Source organism: Vespula pensylvanica, chromosome 11, assembly GCF_014466175.1.
Source record: "Vespula pensylvanica isolate Volc-1 chromosome 11, ASM1446617v1, whole genome shotgun sequence".
NCBI classification, from domain to species: Eukaryota; Metazoa; Arthropoda; class Insecta; order Hymenoptera; family Vespidae; genus Vespula; species Vespula pensylvanica.
This window is the reverse complement of record NC_057695.1, coordinates 7,006,802-7,033,428: the sequence shown is the minus strand read 5'-3', so window position 1 is coordinate 7,033,428 and position 26,627 is coordinate 7,006,802. Positions and strand designations below refer to the sequence as shown.

Here is a 26,627-nt window from a genome sequence, read left to right as displayed (position 1 = left end):
CCAAATGTCTAACATAATGGTTCCCCATCTAGTTTTATAAACTGCTTGAATGAAATTGATATAGTAAGATAGTAAAGTATGATTTTCATCGCATAAAGTAAAAAATCAATCGGCGATTTCTTATCGTCCTATTTTAACAATAAGTCTAATAATGAGTTGAGGATGTTAAAAGACAAATCAATGAGACTCAAATGATAAATAAAAATTATTGTCTATACATATTCCACTATTTACATTTTCTTCTCCTTTTCTTGTTTATTTATTTTCATGTATAATTAAATACACTTTTGATTGATTATCTTGAATAAATAATTCTTATTGATCTTGATTAGGTTTTATCAAATTTAATATTCACGATATATATATATATGTATACACACACACTTTGTATCACTTCTATATGACATTGATTTAAGCTGACTTTCATTCGCGCATGCGTAAAAGTTTTCGTTTATTAGTACTGAAGGTGTCTCAAGTATTAAAAGTCGTTATCCTATTTAACATTCCTTAAAAGCAATTATTTTTTCTCGTTAAAAATTTTTTTTTTTATATCTTGCATGTAATATTTCCATTTCTAAGGAAAACAGTGAAATTACAATGTCGAGAAAAAATATGGGTGGTTTTGAGTATATTTGTTCATTGATGTCAAACGATATCATACAGGTATATAAATATGAATCTAAGGATACAGGTTTAACGCTTTTTATAGCAGATGTTGATGGTCCGATTGTCGATGGTTATTTTTGTCTTGGTAACTATTATTTTAGATTATTAAAATTTATAAATAAAATCTCTATATCATTTGTATTTTTTAATGATTTTTTTATGTGTATATATATATGTCTACATATATTCTAAGTTGATGCAAAAGTAATTGTGATTTTTACGTATTCAGTAAAATAATAAAGATATCAATTATTTTTACACCAGCCTAATATACGCATAAAGTTATTATGATACTCAATATCATTTTTATTGAAAAATAGCAACCGAAGCATTCGATGATGATGGATTACCGCATACCTTGGAACATCTTATTTTTTTGGGTAGTGAAAATTATCCATATAAAGGAATTCTTGATTTAATGGCCAATAGATGTCTTGCATCTGGTACTAATGCAACGACAGATATAGATATTACCTTCTATACTATGACAACAGCTGGCAGCGAAGGATTTTTGTCGTTAATGCCTATTTATTTGGAACATATACTGTATCCTACACTACAGGTTTCGTTTTTTATTTTGAATAATAAAGTTGAAATTGTATTTGTAAACTATATTTTATGTTTATTATTTATATATTTTATGTTTACTTATTTACATTTAGGATTCTGCATATCTTACGGAAGTTCATCATATTAATGGAAAGGGTGAAGACGCAGGAGTCGTTTATTGTGAAATGCAAGGGAAGGAAAACATAGGAGAATATCTGGTTTATAATGAATTATCTAAGGCGATATATCCTGGACATTGTGGCTATAAATCGATGACAGGAGGTAATATAAGTTTTATAACTATTAATAATATTTATTAATTCAATAATGTTAAAATGTTCTGTATTTTTATAGGAGCATTAAAAAATTTAAGAGAGAGTACAAGTAATGAAAAAGTTAGGAAATATCACAAGGCCTTCTATCGTCCTGAAAATTTAACAATAATAATAGCTGGAAAAGTGAACCGTGATAAAGTTTTTAAAATGCTACGACCTGTGGAACAAATGATTTTGTCAAAAGTAGGTAAAAATAGCTAATATTTATGTATTTCTATAAAGCTTATATATAACAATTATTATTTAAATAAATCTAGCGAAATAGTTTTATAATATGAAATATTTTAGGGTTCTAGAGGTCCATTTAAAAGACCTTGGCAAAGTCCAGTACCACCATTTACAGAAAGCGTGGATATAGATCTGTTTTATCCATGTGATGATGAAGATAATGGTATAATAAATGTTGGTTGGCGTGGACCATCCTGTGTTCATGAAATTTATGATCGAATTGGTTGCTCTTTGCTATTAAAGTATCTTACAGATACACCAGTTAGTCCTCTACAAAAAAATTTTGTAGAGATGAAGGATCCTTATGCGAGCAATGTTGTATATTCCTTGTGTGAAAATTCTGTTTCAATTCTTTATATAGTTTTTGAGAATGTTCCTAAACCTAAAATTCCTCTTTTCTCGAGCCGTTTATCAAAGGTTTTAAAGGAAATACATGAAAATGGTATTGACATGAAAAGAATGAAATCTGTGATACATAGAAGTATGCTTGAAACTTTAAGTAATCTGGAAAATGATCCGCATAATACTGTTGCATTTATGATCATTGGAGATGTTTTGTATGGTAATACTAAAGAAGATGTAAGTTATTTAACTTATCGATTCACACCATACTTAATCATATCAAGTTTCAATAAGTTTTTTTTGCATGATAGTTGGATCGACGATTGAATCAAATAAAAGAAATTAAAAAATTATTTGAAGAACCAGAATCATATTGGTTAAATCTTTTGAAAAAATATCTTATTGATGCTCCGGTGGTTGTCGTCAAGGGTATACCGAGTATAGAAAAACGACATCAGCTAATGGAAGAAGAAAAAGCACGTGTTGCTAAACAAATAGAGAGTTTAGGCAAAGAAGGCTTACAGAAGAAAGAAAAAGAGCTCCAAGAAGCAGTAATTCAAAATGAGGTACAATGATAGTGAAACTCACATATATATTTAAATATTATTAACTTATAATCAGTTTTTAATGCATGTTTTTCATTTACTTTTAGAGATCAATTCCTAATGAGTTATTAACAGCTATACCAATTCCTAGCACCGATTCCATTAATTACCACTACATTGACACTTACAGCACAGCAACATTTGACCAGTATTCATATTTTAATGTTTCAAAGTTGCCATTGTTTACGTATTTAGATCATGTTCGCACGAACTTTGTTTATGTAAGTAATAAAAGAATTACATTTAAAAGTAATTCATTAATCGAAATAGGTTTTCTGGACAAGCTTATAGATATAGAATTTTAGATTTCTGTTATTATGGATACATCATCCATTACAAAAGAGCAAAGATTGTACCTACCATTGTTACTTGAAGCATTGATAGAATCTCCAGTGAAAAGAAATGGCCAATTAATACCATACGAAGAAGTTGTTGCTACATTAGAAGCTGATACCGTTGAAATAAGTACTTCCATAGGGATAGACAGATTCATTAGATTCTCTTGTGGACCTTACAGTCATAGTGCAAGTCTGATGATCCAAGTAATGCATAAATTTGATAACGATTATGATTTTTATACATTAAGAAAAATTTATATTTAACAATAATTTTATATTTATTTCAGCTGGAATTAAGTAAATATGAAAAAGGCGTACAATGGATTAGAGAACTTTTATATCAAACAGAATTGATGTCTGATAGATTAAAAATAATTGCAACCAAGATGATAAACAATGTCGCACAGATTAAAAGAAGAGGAAGTAAAATAGTTAGCGATTTGATGAAGGGTTTAACATACAATGAAGGTAATTTCGATATTTTTCGTTACGTAAAGATAATTTCGAATATTCGAAATTGTATATATATACGTATATCTTACTATTTCAATTATATTTTTGTAGATAATAATTTTTACGCATCAAGTCTTTTACGTCAACAAAAATTCCTTACTAAAATGATCGAACGTCTCAATAATGAATCGAGTGAACAAGAAGTGATAGCAGAAATCGAATCGGTTAGAAAAGTTTTAACTTCTACTGAAAATATGGTATTACATATAGCTGTTGATGCTGATAAATTAGCAGCGGAAGTTGAAGATGTTTACGCTCCATGGAATGATTTCTTTTCGGACATGGACGCTATAAAAAAAAAGCCGTAAGAATATTTAATCGAAGCTATATACAAAATTACATATTTCGTGATATCAATTAATCAAAAAATATATATATATAATGTTAATATTATAGACTGAATGTAACTTCCGACTGGCAGCTAATGAATCTTTCCAAGGATGTTTCACTTAAAGGTTGTGTCACAGGATTAGGATGTGTAGATTCATCGTTTCTAGTACAATCCTGCCAAAGTATAAACGATTTCCAACATAAAGATTTAGCGGCTCTGTTTGTATGCTTACAATATTTAAATCAAACCGAGGTATGTAACTAAAATTAATATATTATAATGAATGTTCTGTAACGAAGAAAGTCATATTGTTAGGGTCCTATGTGGAGATTAATTCGAGGACAAGGTCTATCATATGGATATGGTATTTATCCAAAAATAAATGAAGGATTATTATACTTCTCATTGTATAAATCAGCCAATGTTGTAGCGGCATACAAAGAAGCAAGAAATATAGTTGTAAGTAATAACGTTACGTTCGGAAAAAATGAAAAGAAAAAAAAATAGATTTTGAATTTTTTTTTGAATTTACGAATATGTACTTCCTTTTAGCAAGCACATTTTGCCAAGGATAAATGGGAGAAGTTACTTTTCGAATCTGCGAAATCTTCGCTAATATTTGAGATTATTAACAAGGAAAAAACTGTAGACGATGTAATTAAACAATCTCTTTTGTTTTACTTTAAAAATGTACCACACTATTATAACAATCAAATGGTATCTCGTATATCGACTGTTACTATAAAAGATCTAAATCGCGTAGCGATACGCTATGTAAAACCATTGTTTTATCCATCGGAAACTAAAACGACTATAGTTTGTCACCCATCAAAAGTTTCGGAAGTGGCAGCTGCATTTAAAGAGTAAGCCTTTATTAAATATTTTATTAAATATTTCTTTCAAAGGAATTTAAATAATTCATTATTTTTTTTACATACATATTATCTTCATTTTAGACTCGGACATGAATTGAAGATTTATAATTCCTTAGAAGAAACATTCTTGAATGAGTAACAAAATGTGAGAAAATCAAATTGAGATATACTTTTTATTAATGATGCATTTGATTCATTCTTTCGGTATTGGCTGCCAGTACATTACCACTGTATGAAACAATTTAATCATGAGTGTGCACTTTTACCATAGAATGTAATATTTGATACTTTGTCGTACTATGCAAATTATTAGTTAAGTATTCAAGTTATATAAAATTAATATAAAACGTATTATAAATGAATGTATGTAAGAAGATCATTGAGAGCTTTCTATGATAATATTAATATACGTTGTGTTCATTTAAAGTTCTTAATTCAAACGGAATTTTGTCAGACTATAATCATCTTTAACATGTTAATCTAACATTGGATAACAATAGTCAACTTTAATATACAGCAAGTATTCAACGTTAGGTCAATATAATCACCTTTACTAAGGAAAGAGTTAAATATGATTATGTATTATTAAGACTTGTATTATTTAAATAAATAATAATGAAAAAACATAGCAACTTGAAAACTTCGAACAAATCGGTTTTGTTACATGATAATGTAGCGAAATCTTGAAGTATCACGAAAAAAAGAATTCCAAGGATTAACTTCTTCACTTTATAATCACATTTTTATTGTAACTTATGTCTGATGATACATTTCTTCTTTTATTCTTCGATCCGTCAAGATCGAAGAAATATTATTTCCTTTATTAAAAGAGAAAGAAACGTCTGCGTTAAGTCTAATCGTTGATACATTATCGTCTTTGGCAGTCATTTTACTTTTTTATTCTTATATAAAAACTTACTATCTAAAGTCGCGAAGAAAAACGAAGAACGAGTAATTTTTCAAAGAGCAATTACGATGCCGTTTGAAAATGTTTTAGTCACGAAACGGATGCACTTCTTAGCAACAACAACGTACATTGTTTCTTTGGCCATCAATTCGATCAGGCACTTTTCTCATTCCTCTTGAACTTCCAATGTAGAATCGATTACGAAGAAAAAATGAAAAGTGACAGAAGCAATAAAAATGTCGTGTTAGACGCTGACACGTGCGAGGTGACCTGGTGTTGCCACAGCAGTTGTAGGTGGAGTCGTTGTTGTGGTAGGTCTTGCTAATGGTGAACGTTTCATAGGTACTTTTCGTCCTCCTTGTCCACTTTTGAGCCAAGGCCACTGTAATGTACGCATCAAGGTATTTCTGAAGTCCTCTGAGAAGAGACAATAAATATAGAAGGTGATGGAGTAATTGAGGACTTCTAGAAGATTGGCTAACGCACGAAAAACCTACACCGCGAGGGAAGAGAAAGAGATATTAGCTTTAAAATTAGCGATAATCTTTATTCGTACTAAAAACTCGCCTGGTAAGAAAAATAACTGAGATTATTCTCGCTCAGAGTGACGTTTAGAATGACCATCGGGCTGACACAAACCAGAAAGAGTATACTGGTACTACCGAGAAGAAGTATCAATCTTCGTTCCTCTGCGAACGTCCTAGAATCTTCATCGTTGCTCATGGTTCTTGATAAAGTCATGCGGCGACGTCGTTCGCAAGATCTTCTATAAACCACCATGATTCTCAGATTGAAACCCGCTAACAATATTGTTGGTGCGATCTTGAAAACGATTTCGAGCACTACTTTATATACCTAAAAAGAAGATTCGATAGGAAAAAGGGATTAAGCAAATTTGAACTTCATATTGTAACGCTATTGTTGTCGAAATCCACGTCGACTCTTTTAGTAGATTCTATTTAACAGAATCATTAATATTTTAATACCTGATAAAAAAGGGAGTGTAGGAACGATTGATTCTCTCTTTTTTGATAAATAAGTGGTCCTTCGGAAGTCAAAAAGCAAGTAGTTACTTCGCTACGAAATACACTGGGTAGGTAGACCAAAAAGGTGGCTAGAGGAATAAGAGCCACGGTCAAATGCGGTGGCCCGCAAAGTGGTCGTGTGTGTTGTCCTGGATGACATACACTGACATAACGCTCAACAGTCAGTGCTAATAACATCATCACCCCGACACCTGTTGCAATATTTTAAATATTAAATATCCTGTTTGAAAGTAAAGAATTTATTAGCAAAAAACTAGTTCAATTAATTCAACTAGATCAATACAAGGATTTTGTATTATTAATTACGTTTATCAACGAAGTATGAAACGTTGTCTATCTTTAAACTTGGTCTTAAACATTTATATTAATAATTGTAGAAAAAAAATTGATAAATGTAAAAAGGATTAATAGTAATCTTAAACCAAACAATAAACGAGTTGATTATCCTATATCGGGCATTAGTCTTTCGAAAATGATTTATCATGTTTTGTATTTAGAAAAATATTTGACTAAATTATGTTACCAAGACATCCGTTGCCAAGAAAGAGCTCGAGGTGTGCATGATAAAAAGCTTGCGGCCAATTGTTCCACCGTCCTGTCTCTTTATGAATGAAAACTCTGAGTGCGAATGGAATGCAGAAAAGGATAGCGAGCAAAGCCGCCACGGAATAGCCTGAAACACAGAGAGAAATTAAACGGTTTCCACTTGTTATCGTTATTTAATTATCTCACTCAGAGATTCGAGTCACGTGTTCTACCGTAAGATGATAATGAGAAAGGTAAAGAAAAGACGAGTTGTAAACGAAGATACGAGAAAGCGAGGAATGCAATCCCTCGAAAAAGTTAAGCGAACTTTGAAAACTAATTGAACTACCAATCCGTGTTAATTACTTTTCAAGCTTAAAAGATAATCTTTACGATGAAACAATTTCTTTTTTCTCAATATATATATATAAACACAATATATGTCTATATTTAAAAATATATATCTATTTTAAAAATTTCTTTTCAATGCGGTTTTTTCAAATGAGTTTTTTTTTTTATAAAGAAGAAAATTTAACACTTCGTAAATAAATTTCTTCTATGAAATCTGCTAATTTTAATCGAAGAACTTAATCAAAGATGGCTACTGAAAGGATTCTGGTTTCTCGATGCATTTTACAACTCGTTTTCGTTCCATCATCAAAGTAAGTAAGTACGCGTCTCGACTTGCGCACGGAGACTAGAAAAGTATAAGAAAAATATTTCAAAAGTCGCTTCATTACGGGAGAAAGACGTGTTTCAGTATCGTATCTCGACGTTTTACAAATCACGGTGTCACGATGCCTTTAATTTATCGAAATCTCCCGCAAAGTTAGACGCAGTAGCCATTTGTCAACCGCTCTATCTAGTATCTCGTAACGAAACAATGTCGATGACGCCTCTCATGTTCCCACGAGGAATCCTCAAAGAAGGTGCTTTTCACTTTCGTATATACATACATCGTTAGTATTTTCAAAAAATTGCCAAGATTCTTGAATTCAGGTTTAAAAGACTATTTATAAGTTTTTATTTATTATTTATAATATTTTATTTTTATTATTTAGCCACGACCGTAACGAGTTTCTTACGTTTTCCATAAAACGAAAAACTTAACAAATGATTATCTCTGAAATTACTTGAGATGTACGAAAATCATTTTGGATCTTAATGTTTCATATCAAAATTTAAATATATGTACCTATATGTAAATGTATCCACTCTACCGTCTAAACGGCTGGGTGGATCCACTTGAAATTTATATGTACTAAAAATAAAATTAGATACTTGAGCGTGGTTAGATACTTACGATCCGTAAATAATTTCAATTCGATTCGATTTCCAATTTCAAAATGATTATATTTTCAAGAATTCATAAAAAATCTTCTATGTAATGAAAAAAATTTTAATTAAAGAAGAGAATTAAAAATATTCTCAGGTATATCTATGAATTGTTTCGAAATTTTGTAAATTTAACGAAAGATTTTTATCTATCTTTTTTATCTTCTCTTTATCTCTTTTATCTATCTTTTTTCAGAATTTGTATATAATATATTTCTATTCATACAAATATATATACATTTGTACAAACGCATGTGTTACTGCTTAAACAGTTGAGTAAAGCTGTTAAAAACAAACGCAATTTATATATACCCAAAATTAAAGATTCATCTTACAAAAATCTATGTATAATTATGAGTTGATCCAATTTCAAAATGCCAGAAATTTCCAAAATAAATAATAATACAATTGAAATAATCAAAATAATACAAGAATAGTGTTAGCTATTAATATGATTTTAATCAACCTATCTATTTTAAAAAGAGTGAAGTTGATTTTTTTCTTTTTTTTTTTCAAGAAGAAAAAGAGATTATAGTTACATATCCATTTCTTCGAATATAAGATTTGACTATAAGAACGTTCAATTCACAATTCTATTTTTTTTCTTTTCTTCTCAAATGTTTCCGTTCCCGTCTCTCTGGACTTTTTTTTACATACGCAAAACAAACCGAAAATCTTTTTTAATCAACCCTACCTATTGTAAAAAGAGTGAAGCTGATTCTTTTTTTCTTTTTCAAGAAGAAAAAGAGACATTATAGTTACATATTCATTTCTTCGAATATAAGATTTGACTATAAGAACGTTCAATTTACACTTCTATTTTTTTTCTTTTCTTCTCAAATCTTTCCGTTCTCGTCTCTCTGCACTTTTTTTTTACATACTCAAAACAAACCGAAAAATTGAAAATGAAGTATTTCGAGTATTGTTTCGAGAAATCTTTATTGAAATTATATAATAAAATACGTAATGAAACTCGAGTAATTCTTCGGTCACGATCGACAATTAATTCGGTGAACACCTTTATGCTCGGCGAGGCACGATTCAACGTCACGTGCTCAGCCGCCATTGTTTCCTCCGAAACAATGGCTGATGAGCGCGCGGGACGAATTAAACGATCCGTTTAAATTTCTCGGTATCGTTCTCGTCTCGCTTTCGATCTTCGATTCGCGAAGCGTGATTTCAGTAGGTTATTTTATGATCTTCAAATATTCCATCGATCGTAGAATCGTAGAAACTAAACAGTTTCATCAAGATGACAAGATATAGAAAAAAAATCCTAAAGAAAAAAAAATTCCTTCATCAATTTCCAAAGTGTTTCAAGAAATTTCTTGTCAAATTAATTAAAACTTCTTTCCAGTTTTCTCCAAGTTTTATTTTATTTTCGGATCAATAATTCATTGTTTAAACTAGATATCTTTTACGCGTTGATTTATATCATAAATACATCAATTGTTTCAAAAAATTATTTGTTATATTAAAAATACGTAGTACTGTAATTATTTATCCATATTTTGATAAAAATAAAAAGAAATGATCTTTCATTTTATATGATTTGTACCATGATAAATATGAAGAAGTTGTAATATCTTCTGATATAAAAATCTCTTTTTCTTTCATATAGATTCTCGAAATTTATCGCGACAGTAACGGTAAGCACCGTAGCGAACGAGACTCCGTGCCAAAACGATGGAAGAAATGAAAAATCGGGAATGGGCTTCTGTTGTACCGATATCGGTAGAAACTCATAACAAGTCGGAAGGGAAGATTATACGAAAGAATAGCAACTTGCAATGTAGCCGACAAGTGATAATAAACCATTCCATGGTTATATAGTTCGTTCATATATCCATTCATACAAAATGTTTAAAAAGAAAAAAAGATAGAGAATCTACCCAAAATTATTCATCAAAACAAATTCAAAAGTAAATACTAATTTGCATTTCTTTGTTTATTTATTCGTAAACAAACGATCATCGAGTATCATTTTAGGATATTCTTATTTTGACTGAAAAAATAGAATTACTTTCTCTGTCTTATAGGGATATTTTAGGATCTTGATATATTCGAGTTTTGCTCCTAAAGAAACTGAGAGATAGAGATGAGACTCAGGATTGGCTATAGTTAGCGTATGGAGGACACAGCAAGACGCTTTTATTTCTCATCCACGGGATCTTAATTGAGAGCAGACACTCACCGAGGATAACAAAGTGCTCGGAATTTCTCTTAAGGGGATAAAGATGTCCGAACAGAGAGAAAGATATATATATATATATATATATATATATATATATATATATTGTGAAAGACCTAAGATGTTCTTTACGTAATCGCTTATGCTTGTCAAAAGCTTATTACTATCTCTTTTTCTCTCTTTCCTTCATAACAGAAATATTACATATGATTTTAAGAGTAACGCGAATATTAACAATTATTGGACTTATTTAGAATGGCCAAGTAAAATAATTTGATAGTTTATGTTCATACGTGAGACTAAAAGAAATGTAGAGATTTATCGTAAATATTTTCTGAGAAAATCTCGTCTCGAGATAACACGTACGCTTACATACTTATGTGTTTCATAGTATGACTTTTCAAGACATAAACGTCAAAGTACCGTCGAGATGAAATGAGAAAACTTAGTTATTCGAGTATCAAATAAAAGACGTTAGGATCTTGACAGTAACGTTTCTTCCATTATCTTTATTATATTAATCCAAATTAATGATAATGATAACTATGAATTACAACGAATAGTGATGATTATAATATTAATTATTTATGACAATAGTAATAATATTTAATAACGATGAAATATAATGAAACAAAAAACCTTGACTTTTTCTTCTTAGCACAGACGAGTCACCTAAGAAAGAGTTTAAACTAGATGCTTGGCATAACGAGAGGTTATCTTAGAAACGACGACGCTACGCTTCGTTCGGTAAGGAAATTAACAACGAGATTCTCCATGCGTTTGCATAGAAATTGCATTCCTTAGCATGCAACTGCATCTACGGCAGCGAAACGCCGTTATCCTTTTTATTGCGCGCGTGCGCGCGAGCGCGAATGCGAGCTCATGTACAACTGGGAATAGAGTCTTCTCCAAAAACGAATTAATTCGCTAACGAAACTCAGGATTTTTCATGCAGGAGATACGGACACGTATTCTCTCTTTTCTTTTTTCTTTTCTTTTCTTTTCCTTTTTCTCTTTCTTTCTTTTTTTCTGTAATTCTCGATCCCCGTAAAAATGAATCGAGCATTATGGGAAAATTTAATTTCAAAACGATCAACAAGTAATTCTAGGATTCTCAAGATTATCAGCAAGGTAAAGTTTTAAGCCTATCTAAATATTCGTCTTCATCGATAGTAACTTCTGATAAAGTAAATGGATAAGAATAAAAGCATGAACGTATCAATACGAAAGAAATTACGATTTTTTTTCTGATAAATAGCACGCAACGCGTAAATACGTGAACTTATATATTGGCGATCCTTTAACGTATAATTACCCTTATCATCTTGATGTTTGACTCGATACAAAAATTTGTTCTCTCTCTCTTTCTTTCTTTCTCTCTATTTTTCTTACTATCTCTATTCCTCTCTCTCTCTCTCTCTCTCTCTCTCTCTCTCTCTCTCTCTCTCTCTCTCTCTCTGTATCTTTATCTCTATCTCTATTTCTATCTTTCTATATACGAATCTACGAAGGTTTTTTGAATTTCCTTGAAAAATAATTGGGTACTTAAAAAATTCTTAGGTATTTTAAAATTAACAATCGAACGAATTAATGTCTACGAACGATTTAATGTTTCTAATGTGATTTTATTAAAAATTTTTAATATTTCATATTTCCATAAAGAACATTAGATTCAATAAGTTTTATTGAAAATTAACATTACTTATTGGTTAACTTCGATATTTTAATTAGGTACAATTTTGAAACGAGTATTAATTTCATTTCGTTGAAAAATTAAATAACAAAAAAAAAAAGGAAAAGAAAAGAAAGAAAGGAGGAACGGCATTGACTTCGTTTTGAACTGGATCCAAGATATTTCTTTCTCGTCCATCGACGACCCTTCGAAGAAATCAGAACAAATTATCGCGACACGAAGAGAGTTTGCGAGATTAGAGACTAGGGAGTGTTAACGCGCAACTCGCTTTAATTTTCTACCTTTTGGATCTTTCGAAGTAATTCCAGTTGCAAGCTCTCTAACGGTAACTACACCTCAAGAAACCGTGTAATAACATCGTAAATCTAAAACCTTCTTCCTCTCTCTCTTTCTCTCTCTCTTTTTCTCTTTCTTTTTTCCTTTTCCTATATCTGGTAAATACGCATCGAGAAAGTATGTCTTGTCTAGAAGATCACCGTGCTAGAGACTTCTAAAGAACTACGAATGAAGAAAGAAGGAAGGAAAGAAGGAAAAGGAAAAGATAATTCGAAGAAAATAAAAAGAGAGAGAGAGAGAGAGAGAAATGAGAGACGAATAAATAATTATAATGATTATCATGAATATAATGTGATTATCATGATGGTAATAATAATCATATAAATTTATTTAACTATTTATTTCAGAACAAATAATGTTAAACAATGATAAAGAAAAGTGTAAAGAAATACTATAAATATAAATCAAGAAACAGAGAAATGGTCGAATAGATGATGATGATGATGATGATGATGACGATGATGAATGATAATAATGATGATAAGTATAATCCTACTTAGCTGTTTATTTACATATAACGATAAATAATAATGACAAAAAGACAATTGCAAAGAAATAGTATAAATAAAACGTGAGAAAGAAAGACGTAGACGAGTAAATGATGATGATAGTAATAAATATAAATTTACTTAGCTATTTCTTTACAGAATATATAACGATAAAAAATAATAATAAAGAAAAGACAATTGCAAAGAAATGGTATAAACAGAAAACAAGAAAGAGAGAGAGAGAGAGACAGAAAGAGAAAGGTAGACGAACAAATAATAATAATGATGATAATAATGATGATGATGATAATGGCAATAAACATAAGGTTAGCTATTTACTTACAGAATAGATAAGGGGAAGAATATTGCATAGAAACATTGTAGACAGAAAGCAAGAAAAAGAAAAAGAATGAAATTGAGAGAGGGAGAGAGAGAGAGAGAGAGAGAGAGAGAGAGAGAGAGAGAGAGAGAGAGAGAGAGAAAACCTTTTCAAGAGACGAACTTTAAGATTGGGGCCACTGAATCTACTTAGTCCTTTTGCTAAAACGCAACGTCGCCTCATGCAAATTTCTACGAATCGACTTACGCGTCCACTGTGGTTTCTACTCTTTTAAAAGGAGGGAGAGAGAGTGGAAACGAATTTCTGCATCTTTTGATCTCACCTTTCGTACGTGAATGTTTGCTCACTTAAATTTCTTTTACCAAATGCGATATAGAAGATGCGAAGATGAAGTATTCCTTTTGTATGTTCTTTCCTGTTTTCACGTAAAATCTTGTTGATATATGTAGGTACATGCTTGTAGAAAAAAGAAAAAAAAAATATGACATAGTTATATGTACCTTTACATTAGTGAGTCTATCTCTTTTTCTGCTCTCTTTCTCTTTCTGTTTCTCTTTCTCTCTCTCTCTTTCTTTTTAATCGAACTGTTACTTTATTTTATTATTCTTTTACTTCGTAAATTTCATTTTAAGTTAAGTTTATCTTCTTTCGTAATAGTACAAGTTGGATTATCCAACGGTATTACACTTACACTAACATAAAGAAAATTTAGAAACTTACTTATTAACTTAAGGCGAATGTAAAGGTTAAAATATAATAATCGGAGAAAGAAATGAAAATGAAAGAAGAAGAAAAAGAAAAAGAAGAAGAAAAAGATGGTCGTTGATAAGAGGTACAAGAATCGAGAGATTCTTCGAGAGGTTAGTTCCAGAGAAATCGTATCATAGTTGAGATGCGACGATTGCCACGGATCGTTGTCTTTTCTTTTCTCCTTTTTTTTTTCTTCATTTTCTTCCTTTTCAAGGATTTTCTTGGGAAAATATCATCGGTAATCTTGGCGCAAAATGTGAAAGAAAAGATAGAGAAAAAAAAAACAAAAAAGAAATAAGAAAAGTAGGAGACGATCTAAGGTGTTGCCGTCTACTATGAGAGGTTCCATAAAATTTCTAGCCCTGGTCTTATCTCGGTTCCTGCTCTCTCTCTCTCTCTCTCTCTCTCTTTTTCTTTTCTCTTTTGCTTCTTAAAAAAAAAGAAGAAAGGGAAAGAGTATTTCGAGGTAGACGTCTCATTCTCGCAAGTTAGACGACCCTTATTATCGGGAATCTTCTTTTTACGCAACCCACGTCAAAAAGATGAGAGTGTGTGCACGTTCATCCCTGCATGTATATTGGATAGAGGGTGAGAGTCAAATAAAGAGTTGAAGACTGTTTTCTCATATTTTTTTTCTTTCCCTTTTTCTTCTTCGAAATCGAAACTATAAGTAATATTGATGGATTAAGATAAGAAACAAAAAAAAAATGAAACAAGAAAAACAAAAAATTAATAAACTGTTTATAAGTAAAAGATATTTTAATATCTAATATGCAATGAGATACGAAACAAAGAACCTATATTGAATATATGTGTACATGTATATGAATATATGTATATGAATGAAATAAAGAATCAAATAAAAAGTCAAATAAAGAGGTGAAGGCTGTTTTTTTTTTTCTTTTCTTTTCTTTTCTCCAAAATCGAAACTGTAAGTAATACTGATAAGATTAGGAACAAAAAGAAAAGAAAACAGAAAAAAAACGGAATAAAAAATAAAAAATTAATACACCTTTCATAAGTAAAACATATTTCGTGAGTATTCAATGAGATGATTCTAATCTTTGATAAGAATTATTTTCTTATAACAATAAGAAATAGAAAAGATGTGTGTGTCAAAAAGTGTTTGAAATACACATTATCCTAAATTACGTGGAAATAAAAAGAAATAAATGATATACATGAAATTGAGTCATAATATAAATCGATAATCCAACTGCCCCTTTTTGCCATTCTGTGAAGAGAAAGAGAGAGATGATCGTGAAGATTAAATCATTCTGGATTGTCCATGAAAAAGGGGGTTCGCTCCCTCATCTTATTCGTCCTGAAGTAAATTAATTTCCATACAATTTAGATGAATTCTAAAGATGCCCTTCGTACGTTGGCCCAAGTATTTCGGATCTCTCTCTTTATTCTTTAGGGCGTGGCCAAAGTGGCATAAAGATACTTAAATAAATACTTGCTTTGTTTGCTTTTCTTTTCTTTTTTTTTCTTCCTTTTTTTTCATTTTCTTCATCCCATTTCTTTTTGTTTTTTCTCGATGATAATGAATCAAATTCACGAAGGTGTCCGGTCCAACAGGAAAACGAAAGAATCTTTTTCTCGGTTCTCGTAGAATCGATCGAGTTCGACGTACGTTATTCAACATCGGCTCACCTGTCATACGTGACTGCGAACTATCCTTCGCACTATTCGAAAAGGAAGGTGTCCTCTTCGCATATAAATTGCAGAATCTAACGTACGATCCATGAGATAGAGAACGTTGAGAGGAAGGATGCTCAGAGAAAGAAAGAACGGATGTAGAGACACGAGACTGTCTCACGAAGGATATTCAAGCTACGTGCTACGTAGCTATGGCCTGAATCTGAACTGTCATTTGATTTCTATTCTTCTTCGCTTCTGCCTGACTGTTAGGATAAAAGAAGAAAGAGAGAGAGAGAGAGAGAGAAAGAGAAAAAAATAGAAAGAGAATCAAATTGTTGCATCAAATTAAACAAATTGTCACGATCATTTGTAATTTACGTTTATAAAAACAAAAAGAAAAAAAGAAATAACGACCCAACGAAAGAAAAAATTTGCTGTTGTTTTATCAAAAATTATTGCTGATGAAAGAAAGAAATGTTATCATAATCGTTGATTCCAGTAAAACCATTTTATGCGTTTGTTCAGCAAATAAAGCTTCAGTGATAACGGAAAAGCTCATTACGTGGACGACACGTTCGAACGGGAAAATATATGTACGTCCTTTAAACCTTTTAATCTCGTCCTGTCCGTGGTAATAGTAAATTGCATTGCTTCGAGTCGACTCATTGACGAACGTCATCTATGCCAAAAACTGAATATCGTACCCGTAAATTAAGGGAAAGTTCTTAGAAATTTAGGTCTGTGGGTTGATACGAGTAGTCGAATAAGAAAGATAGAGAGAGACAGAGAGAGAGAGAGAGAGAGAGAGAGAGAGAGGGAGAGAAGAGAGAACAAGGATGAGGGAGATACTGTCGTTAATATTCATAAAGCCCCGGGTGACGCGGATGAGGTCTTTAGGTTGGTAACAAAGGTCGATTCTGTGACGAGGGGCGTTGAGCAAGCTTCGTGAAAGCTCCATTTTTGGTAGCTCCGTTCGACCTTTATAACGAAATGGAAAAGCGTCGAACCTGTTGCCGGAACGCAATAATAATACCCTCAGGAAAATCTAGCCTCTATTTCTGATCTTTCCGCTATTCACTATTTATTAAACATAAAAATATTTACAAAAAAATTCTATGCTTTATTAAAAGTTTCTTTTTTCAATATATTAATTTTCTTCTTTTTTTTTTTTTTTTTTAATATTTCTGACTTGTTTTAAATGACTTCAAAAGACGAAGCAAACGAAAGAAGATAGTTTTTATTAATGTCATTTTTCAAGGTCATTCATGTTTCTTTTTATATATACTTAGATATATTTTTTTCTATCGTATATTGTAATTAACATTATGTTGTATTATTAATATTGTGTGCATTAATTCATGTATAATAGTATGATCTTGAAATGACCTTGGACTTAACAATTTTTAAATTAGCTTTGTACTTATTTATTTTTAACGAGATACCATGTTTCAACGATAACAGAAAATCGATAATCGACTTAGAATCGTAAATAAACATATGTTCTTATTACTGCAATAATATGTTCAATAAGATTCCGCTGTGATATATTTCGTGTTCAAGTCTAACAATGATGTATCGCACAGCTGTTCCGATGATTTCAGGTTTAATATTAGAACAAGCAGCAATTATTCGTTCCTTCATATTTTCTGTCGTTGTGGGTTGTTATACATAAATCTTACCCTTTAATGTTCCCCGAAAGAAAAATCAAGGGGTGTGAAATAAAACCTGATATCTCGCAGAAAATAAGTTTCACGGTAATTTAAAAATGTTTGTATTCGAGGTCGTATCAACGTCATACTACAATATATGGATAAATGCAAAGTAATATTAATTGTAACATACAACGGAAAAAGATATGTGTATATATGTATAAAAATGAATGACTTTGACAGAAAAAAAAATGAAAAAGTAATATTTATAAAAAATATCTATCTTCCGCCCGATTCGGCCTTTGTAACCATTTAAATTACATAAGAAATATGTTTTATATTATCAAAGATATATATATGTACATATGTATACCTAGCTATACGTGTAATAGGTATATATATATATATATATATATATATATATATATATATATATAATGTATATATCTAATCGTACTATAAGCAGTAAAACTTTCTTATAGACGTAATAAAATAATTCAAATAAACATATCTATTAAGTCGATCGAAAAATCAATCGTTTATTTAAATATTTTTTTATCTTTTCTTATTTAAAAATGTGTCCGTTAAAGGGCAGATCAAATCTGCTTTATTATTTTTAAAACGTAAATAATTCTTTGCGATTGTGGATCGAAAATAAGAGAAAGAGAATAAAGAAAGAAGAAAGAAGAAGAAAATGAAGGAAAGAAGAAAAACGAGAAAACCGAATTCAAATTTGGCGCGCGCGAAATACAATTTACCGCGCGAATCTTGTCACGCCTGGGCTTAGTGTTTCTTTTTTACTTTCAGTCCCACGAGCAATCGAGTCAATTGAAATTCGTATCACGCTCGTATTCGGTGTAATAAGGTCTACCTCTGTCTTTGTCCATCGTGTGTGTGTGTGTGTGTGTATGTGTGCGCGCGCGCATAGACATAAGTGTATATATTCGCTTGGGTGTATGTGGTTGTATCGATCCTCGGAAAGTGAGAGAGATAAAGAAACAAAGAAAAGTACTAAAACGAACTAGCACTCACAATCTTTTTTTCGTAACAAGGAGCATCGTGTGTTTGATCGACACCGAGGGTTATCCGAAAAGTTATTTGCAGAGGGGTTGGAGTAAGTGAGGATAAGTAGTTTTCTCTTTCGGTTCGAATGACGTTGAGCTTTCAAACTCCGTAACGTCAATATGATTAGCTCGTTATACGTTCGTAATCCATTCGTTCTCGCACTTCGAAAAGTCTATTTAGCATCGCCAACCAGAAATTTTCCAAATGTCCTGAAAGTTACGTTATGTATGTTTGTTAACAACATAAAAAGAAAAAAGGGAAAGAAGGAGAATGAAATATATATAGGATGTCCTTACGCAACTGGAACAGGTTGTATCTATTAAATGGTTAACAAAAATATGTAGGTGAAAGTTAAATGGTATTAGATCGTGCGTAATATGCACATAATTTTATGCACTTTTGTACACTGGTGCATCAGAAAAATGCAACTGTACTTTTTTTTTAATGAAAACATATATTTTGTGTTATGACTGGATCAGTTGATGCTCTATATAAAAGTATTAATGTATTTATGCTCTAAACTTAGATGTTAGAAAGTTATTCTAGTAAAACTTTTTTGGATTATTTAGATTCGTCACCAAGTGTTAATGGATTAATACCATCTGTAATGAATACTTACTAATGAAAATTTTAATCTTATATTAATATTAGTGATTAATATTGATAATCGATTCATGTTTACTGAAATAATTCAGAAACATTTAGCTACAATAACTTCCTAACGTATAAATTTAAGACACAAGTATGTTGATACTTTTATGTAGAGTATAAAAAATTATATCAATTGATGCAGTCAAAAATATAAATTTCTATTAAAAAAAAAAGTGCAGTTGTATTTATTTGATGTACCGATTCACAAAAGTGCGTAAAATTATTTGAATATTATGCACTGTTTGACACCATTTAACTTTGACTTATAACATTTTTTTTTATTTTCAACCATTTGGAAGATACAGTTTGTTCAAGTTATATATATATATGCAGCATTTAAAATTAAGTTAATATAAAAAAATAATTAATGAAAAATCAAAAACAATGAATTATGTTTGTATTATCAAAAAAAAAGTAATTGACAATGATTGACAATAAACAATTTCTAACATTTTACTTAATTGTTCCATACAACACGAGTCAATTTAACTTAACTCGATCGTACTTATGTAATAAAAAAAGAAGTAGTGTAAGTCCGTACGTATTATCTCTATTATAAAAAAAGAATGAAAGGAAAGAACAGGAAAACAAGAAAGAAGACAAGGAAGAAAAGAAAAAAAGAAAAAGAAAAAAAAAATAATAATCGACGTGACGATTTCGTTCGGCGACAAACTCATTCAACGTGTAATTTCAGACGGATGCGTCTACGGTACGAATTAATTATCTAACAATATATTGTTCACAGTTGGAATCGAACTCGTATGTTCGACGATCAATTTCTATGATGTGGAACGTGTCATTCTGATAGAAAAAAATTCTCGTGTTTCTCTATCGTAGAATATTGAAATTTCATGATATTTTTCACAGGTGGAAAAGTAATGACCATTGAAAGAACGTGACTGTTGGTTGAAAGCAGATGGAATAAGGCCGCCAAGTGGATGGTACATTGGGCATCCAATGGCATCCAATAGTAGCCAATGGCAGCGTCTGCAGCATCCCGTATTTAGCGAGTTCGCCACGATCGAAGTTGCTCGGGAACGAGACCAGGGATAAGTGCCACTTACATGCAGCGTTTGATGAACACGGCTATTGAAAGGAGTAGTTACTTGAACGCGGTTAATCGAGATCCGCCATTATCCCGTAACTACGCACCTTTTTTCATCCTTCATGTAACTGGATACGATCGATAACGTCACTTTAATGTCTCATTTTTTTTCTTTTTTCATTTGTCTTATTTTTTAATTTTCATTCTATCATTTTAAATATCACGAAACAGAAAGCGTTAATAACTCGTACGTTTAAAACTGCTTCATCCTTTTTTTCTTATTAATTAATTAATTTCTTTATTTAAATCTCGCTTTTACGTTCCACACTACCACCCATTATTATTGTTGTTGTTTTTATTGTTGTCCTTCTTCTTTTTCTTCTTCTGATTATTATTGTTATTGTTGTTATTGTTATTATTGTTGTTATTATTATTATTTTTTATTATTGTTGTTATTATTATTATTATTATTATTATAAGAAAAGAGATACTATTTCCAATTTCCTTCGCATAATATTTGTTACGATCATAAGACATAATAGTTATATTTAATTATTGATAAATTATATAAAAAATTCTATATCTATCGATATTTTTCCTTACATTGTTTATAATTTCTCGCTTAACTGAAGTATTTATTTCTGTGAATTCTGTGTAATTCAGTGAAATATGTATTAATATATCCGCAGTTAGCCTGTTACGACAATCGATCGAGAGAAAAAGAGAGAGAAAAAAAGAGAAACACGTTTTCTCCCATCAATCGCATCGATAACGCACGCACACGAAAATTCTTCTCGCAAAATGCCTCCGATGTGGGTATAGAGAAACGTGAGTTGCGTTTCGATTGCTAAAATATATAAAACCCTATCGTCTTCGAAATAACTTTTACTTCCTGGTAGAAATACAATATATATTTTCTTACTCTTACGTTACTCGAAATTGTGAGATCATTTCTAATTATTAAGAACCATGAATATAATAAAACTGTTAAAAAAAATATATTTTATTAATATTCAAAGCGATTAATAAAGATTAAAGACATTCATTTGAAATCTGTTTATTTCTATAATGAAATGATATACTGATAGTGAAACATTTGTGAAAAATAAAATGAACGATCGATCGATCGATCGATCAATCATGTGACATGTTAAATTACGTTCTTTCTTTCTTTTTCTTCTTTCTTTTTTTTTATAGTATTCCACATTTTATTTTCTCCCTTTTCTCGTCAACGGTTTCATGCATATCTTGAATTGCGCATTTCCTTACGCACAAATTCTTTCACCCTGATACTCTCTATGATTCGCAATATTTCCATACTGAAAGTAACGGCCCGCTTTATTTTTCTTCGACGTCGTTGTAGCTCGTGCATATCAATGGATTTGACTCATCCAAAGTATCGATACAGGCTGATAAGACAAGCGCCTTTCTTCCTCGAAACTCCCTAGTGTCCCTTCTAGCGTATCGATAATCCATAAACGTGATCAGTTTCCAGTTTTCTTCTTGGTACGGAAGTTAACGTCATACAACGTTATGTGTTAAATTTGTTATGGGAATAGTCATAAACATGTATAAAAATGTATGCGGAAAATATTTACGTGGAAACATATGTAATAGAAATAACAAAATATCTATACCGATACTATTGAAAATTATTTCATATAATATATTGAATTAAAAGTTAGAAAAAATGAAAATTAATTAGAAGTAACGATTGTTAGATCTTTCAATCTATAACATAAATATTAACGTAACAATCGACGATATAAAAAGTTATGTTGCAAGGATGTTCACTATATTTCGAATTAGTGAATTAGTTATTCTCATGAAATTCAATGGAACGTTTATTCTTCGTTTATAATCTATGTCATTCATACGAATTAGTCAGAAGAGTTATTTTCTGAATGACTCTCACGTGATCAACTATGTCAAGATGGCGGAGATTTTGTCTCTAATGATAGAAACGATGAGCAAAATTCACCTCCTGACATAACGAAATCGAATCGTCGAGTAATTTCCTCCTAATGCACGGGTCTTGTCCAGCCGGAAACGAAGGAAGCAGTCGAAACACTCGTAAAAACTACGAAAATCTTCTGATAGAAGGCCTTAGGGATTATAGTATTACGAGACACGTTTCTGCTATGTGCTATATCTCGACCCTCCTCTATGAAATTTTATAAAAGATATATAGCTAAACATTCCCCTGTTTGTACGTGCCTATGAAAAGAAAGCATATTATTCGAGAGGGTGACAGATGGTATCAATGACCTACCAGAAACATAGTCACTTTTAGAAATATTCTCTTTCCAACGTTATTTTTTTCGGTTATATTTTCAAAAATACTTCGTGACACTTTATATGTATCTACATTATTTAAAAGAAGAAAAAATGAAAATTAGGAAAATAATATAAAATATAAAAATTATAAAAATTTAATATCTCGAAAAGACAAATTAAAAAAAATGTTTTCTTTGATATTAAAAATCCTATAGTTCGTAACTTAAAATATTCGTAACTTAAATCTATTAATATGCGGTGGATGAACATTTTTCCCAAGATGGCGTCAAAACAAGCTTTCATACGCTTTTACGCTGGTATATAATACTGCTTGGGTACTCTAACGGGTATCTTCGTCCAACTTAATGCATTTTCCCACGTTAGGTAAAAGGAGGTAGGAGGATTAAAGAAGAAGAGCTTCTTCCGATCGCCAAAGTGTTTCTTCAAACCTCGAAAAAGTTTCGGCAACAATGGGTTAGCTTGTAACGAGCAAAGGGCCAAAAATAGAGGAACTTGGTTCGTTGCCAAATAGATGAAGAAAATTAGATAGTTTTCCCTCTTCTTACTTATATCCACCTACCAAAGAGAATGTTTTAAGGTAAATTAGATTGTGCTACCACTGATTTGATATCCATAGTAAGCTGGATGATAATAGTAAAGCCAAAGGGAGAGAAATAAGGAGTACAAGTAACAAAATTGATTATATTAGGACCGTATCTTCTAAGCATAAATTACAATAATTAAATTTCTAATCAATATTAAATAAACGAGATACAAACTTGAATAACTATAATAATTAATAATACTATAAAATATTAGAAAAACCTATTCCAACCTGTATTTATTGAAAACAAAAATAATTATTGTTATTTTAAATCAATATAATACAAACTAAATAAGAATAAAAATCAAATTAATAACTAATAAATAATAATAATAAAGAATTAAAAAGTTTCAATCTATAAATATGATCAATAAAAAAAAATACAAATTACAATTTCATTGTAGAGAAAGAAAAACTACGAATAACAAAATCGATTATATCAGTACCGTATCTTCCACGTATAAATTACAATAATTAAATTTCAGGTCAATATTGAATAAAGGAGATACAAACTTAAATTAATAACTATAATAATTAATAAATGATACATAACACCCACGCAGAATACATTAGAAAAAAAATAATTAATGATACTACAAAATATTAGAAAAACCTATTCTAATCTGTAAGTGTAATTAATGAAAAAAAAAATTACAAAATTATCATTATTGTTATTGTAAAGCAATACAACATAAAGCATATAAAAACGTAAAACATATATAATTAATAATAATAGTGACAATAAAGAATTAAGGAGTTCCAATCTATAAATTTGAGAAATAAGAAATAAAAGAAAAAAGAAAACAAATTCCAGTTTCATGGGGTAATAAAGATGATCATGGTATAAGCGTAGGAAAGATATGATTCGTTGGATGGTAAGTTCACGATCGCTCGTTCCTTGTAGCGCGTAAATTACGAAAACTGTGGACGTGCTCGAAGAACTCTATGATGTTCGATAATGCACGACGAGTGGATAGGAATGCGATCGAGCTTTCTGCTTCGATATTATGTAAACATGGAATAACTTTATTGAAAGGAATTACACGATCCTTCGATGCTAATGGCGTCCTCCCTATCTCCGTTCTTATGCTCTCTTATTCTCTTTCTCTCTTTCTCTCTTATTTTTTCTCACACATCTCTTATTTCAACGCACGAACATCCTACGAAAATGACCTTCGCTGAGACGAATAATCTCGTAGATTTTAAAGTGAAATAAGGCGATTTCGACGTGAAAATCTTCTCCGATAATGTTCACCTCAGTAATATAAGGGTTGAACACGCTCGGTGAATTTTAATAACGGTCTTGTAAAATAAGGAGGGTAAAAAGAGATTTTCTTTCTTTACGTAGAAACGTCATCTTTACTTCATCGATTTTATTGTTAATAATGAAGTTCCTCGGATAAAAGTTATTATACCAGTTTGATGTAACATTTGTAAAGAATGTGCGTACTTTGAAAAATATTATTAAAATTACGATACTAATTTGTATCGTATAAAAAATAATCGTGTATTAATCTTACTCAACATACCCTCATTGACAAATTCAGCAATGTTAACATTTTCCGTATATTATATCTGAATAAACATTTATATTTGTTATTGAAGTTTCCGACATTACTTATCAGCCAACCCATTACTTATATTATTCCTCTCATTTTATTTAGAGATAAAATACTGAATCTTCCGATATTACCTACTTATTGGCTAACCCAATAATAATAATGAACTCTTTTATATCCAAGTCGTAAAGAAAATTATGAATGACATAAAGTAGATATATCATTCGTTTTATAATATTGATAAAAGAAAAAAAAAAGAAAAAAGAAGAGAAAAAAATAAAATTGATTAGCAACATTAGTAATAATATTGACTCACCTCTCATATAAATATAAGCAGTGCCACGCATGTTTCTCCTCGTAAGTACAAGCAAGTTCAACATGTTACCGATAATGCCCAAGCAACAGATGGCAGGTAAAACGATGCCATAACTAATTCTTCTCAGGGTCGGTGTCCTGGGATCCTCTAGGATCTCCAGATCTTCCTGTGAAAAGCAAATACGTCCGCCACTCACGTTGAGTGTCTCCATCGCTTTTCTTTTCTTTCTTCCTACTTTAAAATTCACGTTCTCATCGAGAAAGAGATTATCCGCCTCCATTGAATCTCACATTAGTTTTACGAACAACGCCCTCTCGGTCAATCCCCGTTATCTGATTGATCGACATCTTTATAATCGTCATTGAACGTATAGAAACCGAATACACAAGATAAACGTTAGAGAGATTTGTGAAAAATGAAAAGAAACTAACGAACATCATTTTTATTGTAATTAATGTTCAAACAATTATATGACCAAATTAATACGAAATAATAAAACAATAAACGTAAATCTCATCGCTTATTTAATCGTTGAAATTGTCGTGAAAAAAAAAAGATATAAAGCGTTCTACTTCGCGAATCGATTTTGAATTTATATCTCAGATGTAAAGATAAATTTTGATATTATCGGTTTTTATTATTATTATTTTTTTTTCTTTCAATTTTTTAACGATCGATCGAGAACGATAGTTCACGTTTCCAATAGACGAATCGTTCGTCGAAATACACGTGCCAAGCAACAGGTTTGAGAGACGAAAGTTTCGTGTAGCTCGTCTCTCTTTCTGTCTTTCTTTCTCTTTCTCTCTTTCTCTTAGATATATCACAAAGAATGCAGCCTTTTCTTCTTCCTTCGTCGATTTACCAGACTAACGTGTAACACATACACGTGCCGACATTTATTTCACCGAAGAATCCGAACATTTTCTTCCCGACGACTTGTACGCCGACATTTTTGATCATGCGACGATGAGAATGGCATTCACGTGTTCCTGAAAAATATCAAAATTTTGTTGGTTATATGACATACTTGAATTAACGCCTTATCACGTCTACATAAGCGAGAAAATGTAAGGATGACTTTACTTTCATATTACTTTATACAGGGTGGGTCAAAAATCTTGAGGAACTTTGAAAAATTACTTTGGTCTAAACTATATTAAACTTTACTCTTGGCATGACTCGTGATGGCAATTTTGTTAACGTCGATAAGCAAACTTTACGAACGTTCTTTTCTTAATCTTACCGACATTCCTTTTTCTTATTTCTTTTCTCTTTTTCTCTTTTCTTTTTTTTTTTTTTTTTTTTGAAAATTACAGTTTAAGAAGAAACTCCGACAAGATTGTAGATTACATAGATACAACATGTTCCTTTTTAAAGGACGTTAACGTTTCATAGCGATAATACCTTTCTTTATCGGAATTGTT

The 26,627-nt window shown here is 30.8% G+C and overlaps 2 protein-coding genes across 4 annotated transcripts in view; one reads left to right on the top strand and one right to left on the bottom strand.

Moving 5' to 3' along the window:
* Positions 1-426: 426 nt before the first annotated feature.
* Positions 427-5,410, top strand: LOC122632887 (uncharacterized protein C05D11.1-like). The gene is made up of 14 exons (XM_043820164.1): positions 427-751; positions 987-1,228; positions 1,329-1,497; positions 1,570-1,733; positions 1,839-2,357; positions 2,432-2,686; positions 2,773-2,946; positions 3,031-3,267; positions 3,351-3,531; positions 3,628-3,880; positions 3,973-4,159; positions 4,223-4,366; positions 4,460-4,770; positions 4,864-5,410. The coding sequence occupies exons 1-14, from the start codon at positions 598-600 to the stop codon at positions 4,919-4,921; spliced, it is 3,048 nt and encodes a 1,015-aa protein (XP_043676099.1). The 5' UTR covers positions 427-597; the 3' UTR covers positions 4,922-5,410.
* An 87-nt stretch (positions 5,411-5,497) lies between these two features.
* The window catches only part of LOC122632888 (probable G-protein coupled receptor B0563.6), a 40,406-nt gene continuing 19,276 nt past the window's right edge, over positions 5,498-26,627 (bottom strand). For all 3 annotated transcript variants that reach the window (XM_043820165.1, XM_043820166.1, XM_043820167.1), the window contains exons 2-6: positions 25,204-26,192; positions 7,259-7,408; positions 6,676-6,926; positions 6,257-6,544; positions 5,498-6,182 (exon numbers count right to left, since the gene is read on the bottom strand). In XM_043820165.1, the coding sequence (XP_043676100.1) occupies positions 5,934-6,182; positions 6,257-6,544; positions 6,676-6,926; positions 7,259-7,408; positions 25,204-25,483 (1,218 nt within the window). In that variant the 5' untranslated portion in view covers positions 25,484-26,192 and the 3' untranslated portion in view covers positions 5,498-5,933. The remainder of the gene's footprint in view (positions 6,183-6,256; positions 6,545-6,675; positions 6,927-7,258; positions 7,409-25,203; positions 26,193-26,627) is intronic.

Coding starts and splice junctions, on each gene's coding strand:
- LOC122632887 (XM_043820164.1), top strand. CDS start 598: ATGTCGAGAAAAAATATGGGTGGTTTTGAGTATATTTGTTCATTGATG. Junction 3,881..3,972: donor GACGCTATAAAAAAAAAGCC/GTAAGAATATTT, acceptor TTAATATTATAG/ACTGAATGTAACTTCCGACT. Junction 4,771..4,863: donor GTGGCAGCTGCATTTAAAGA/GTAAGCCTTTAT, acceptor TCTTCATTTTAG/ACTCGGACATGAATTGAAGA.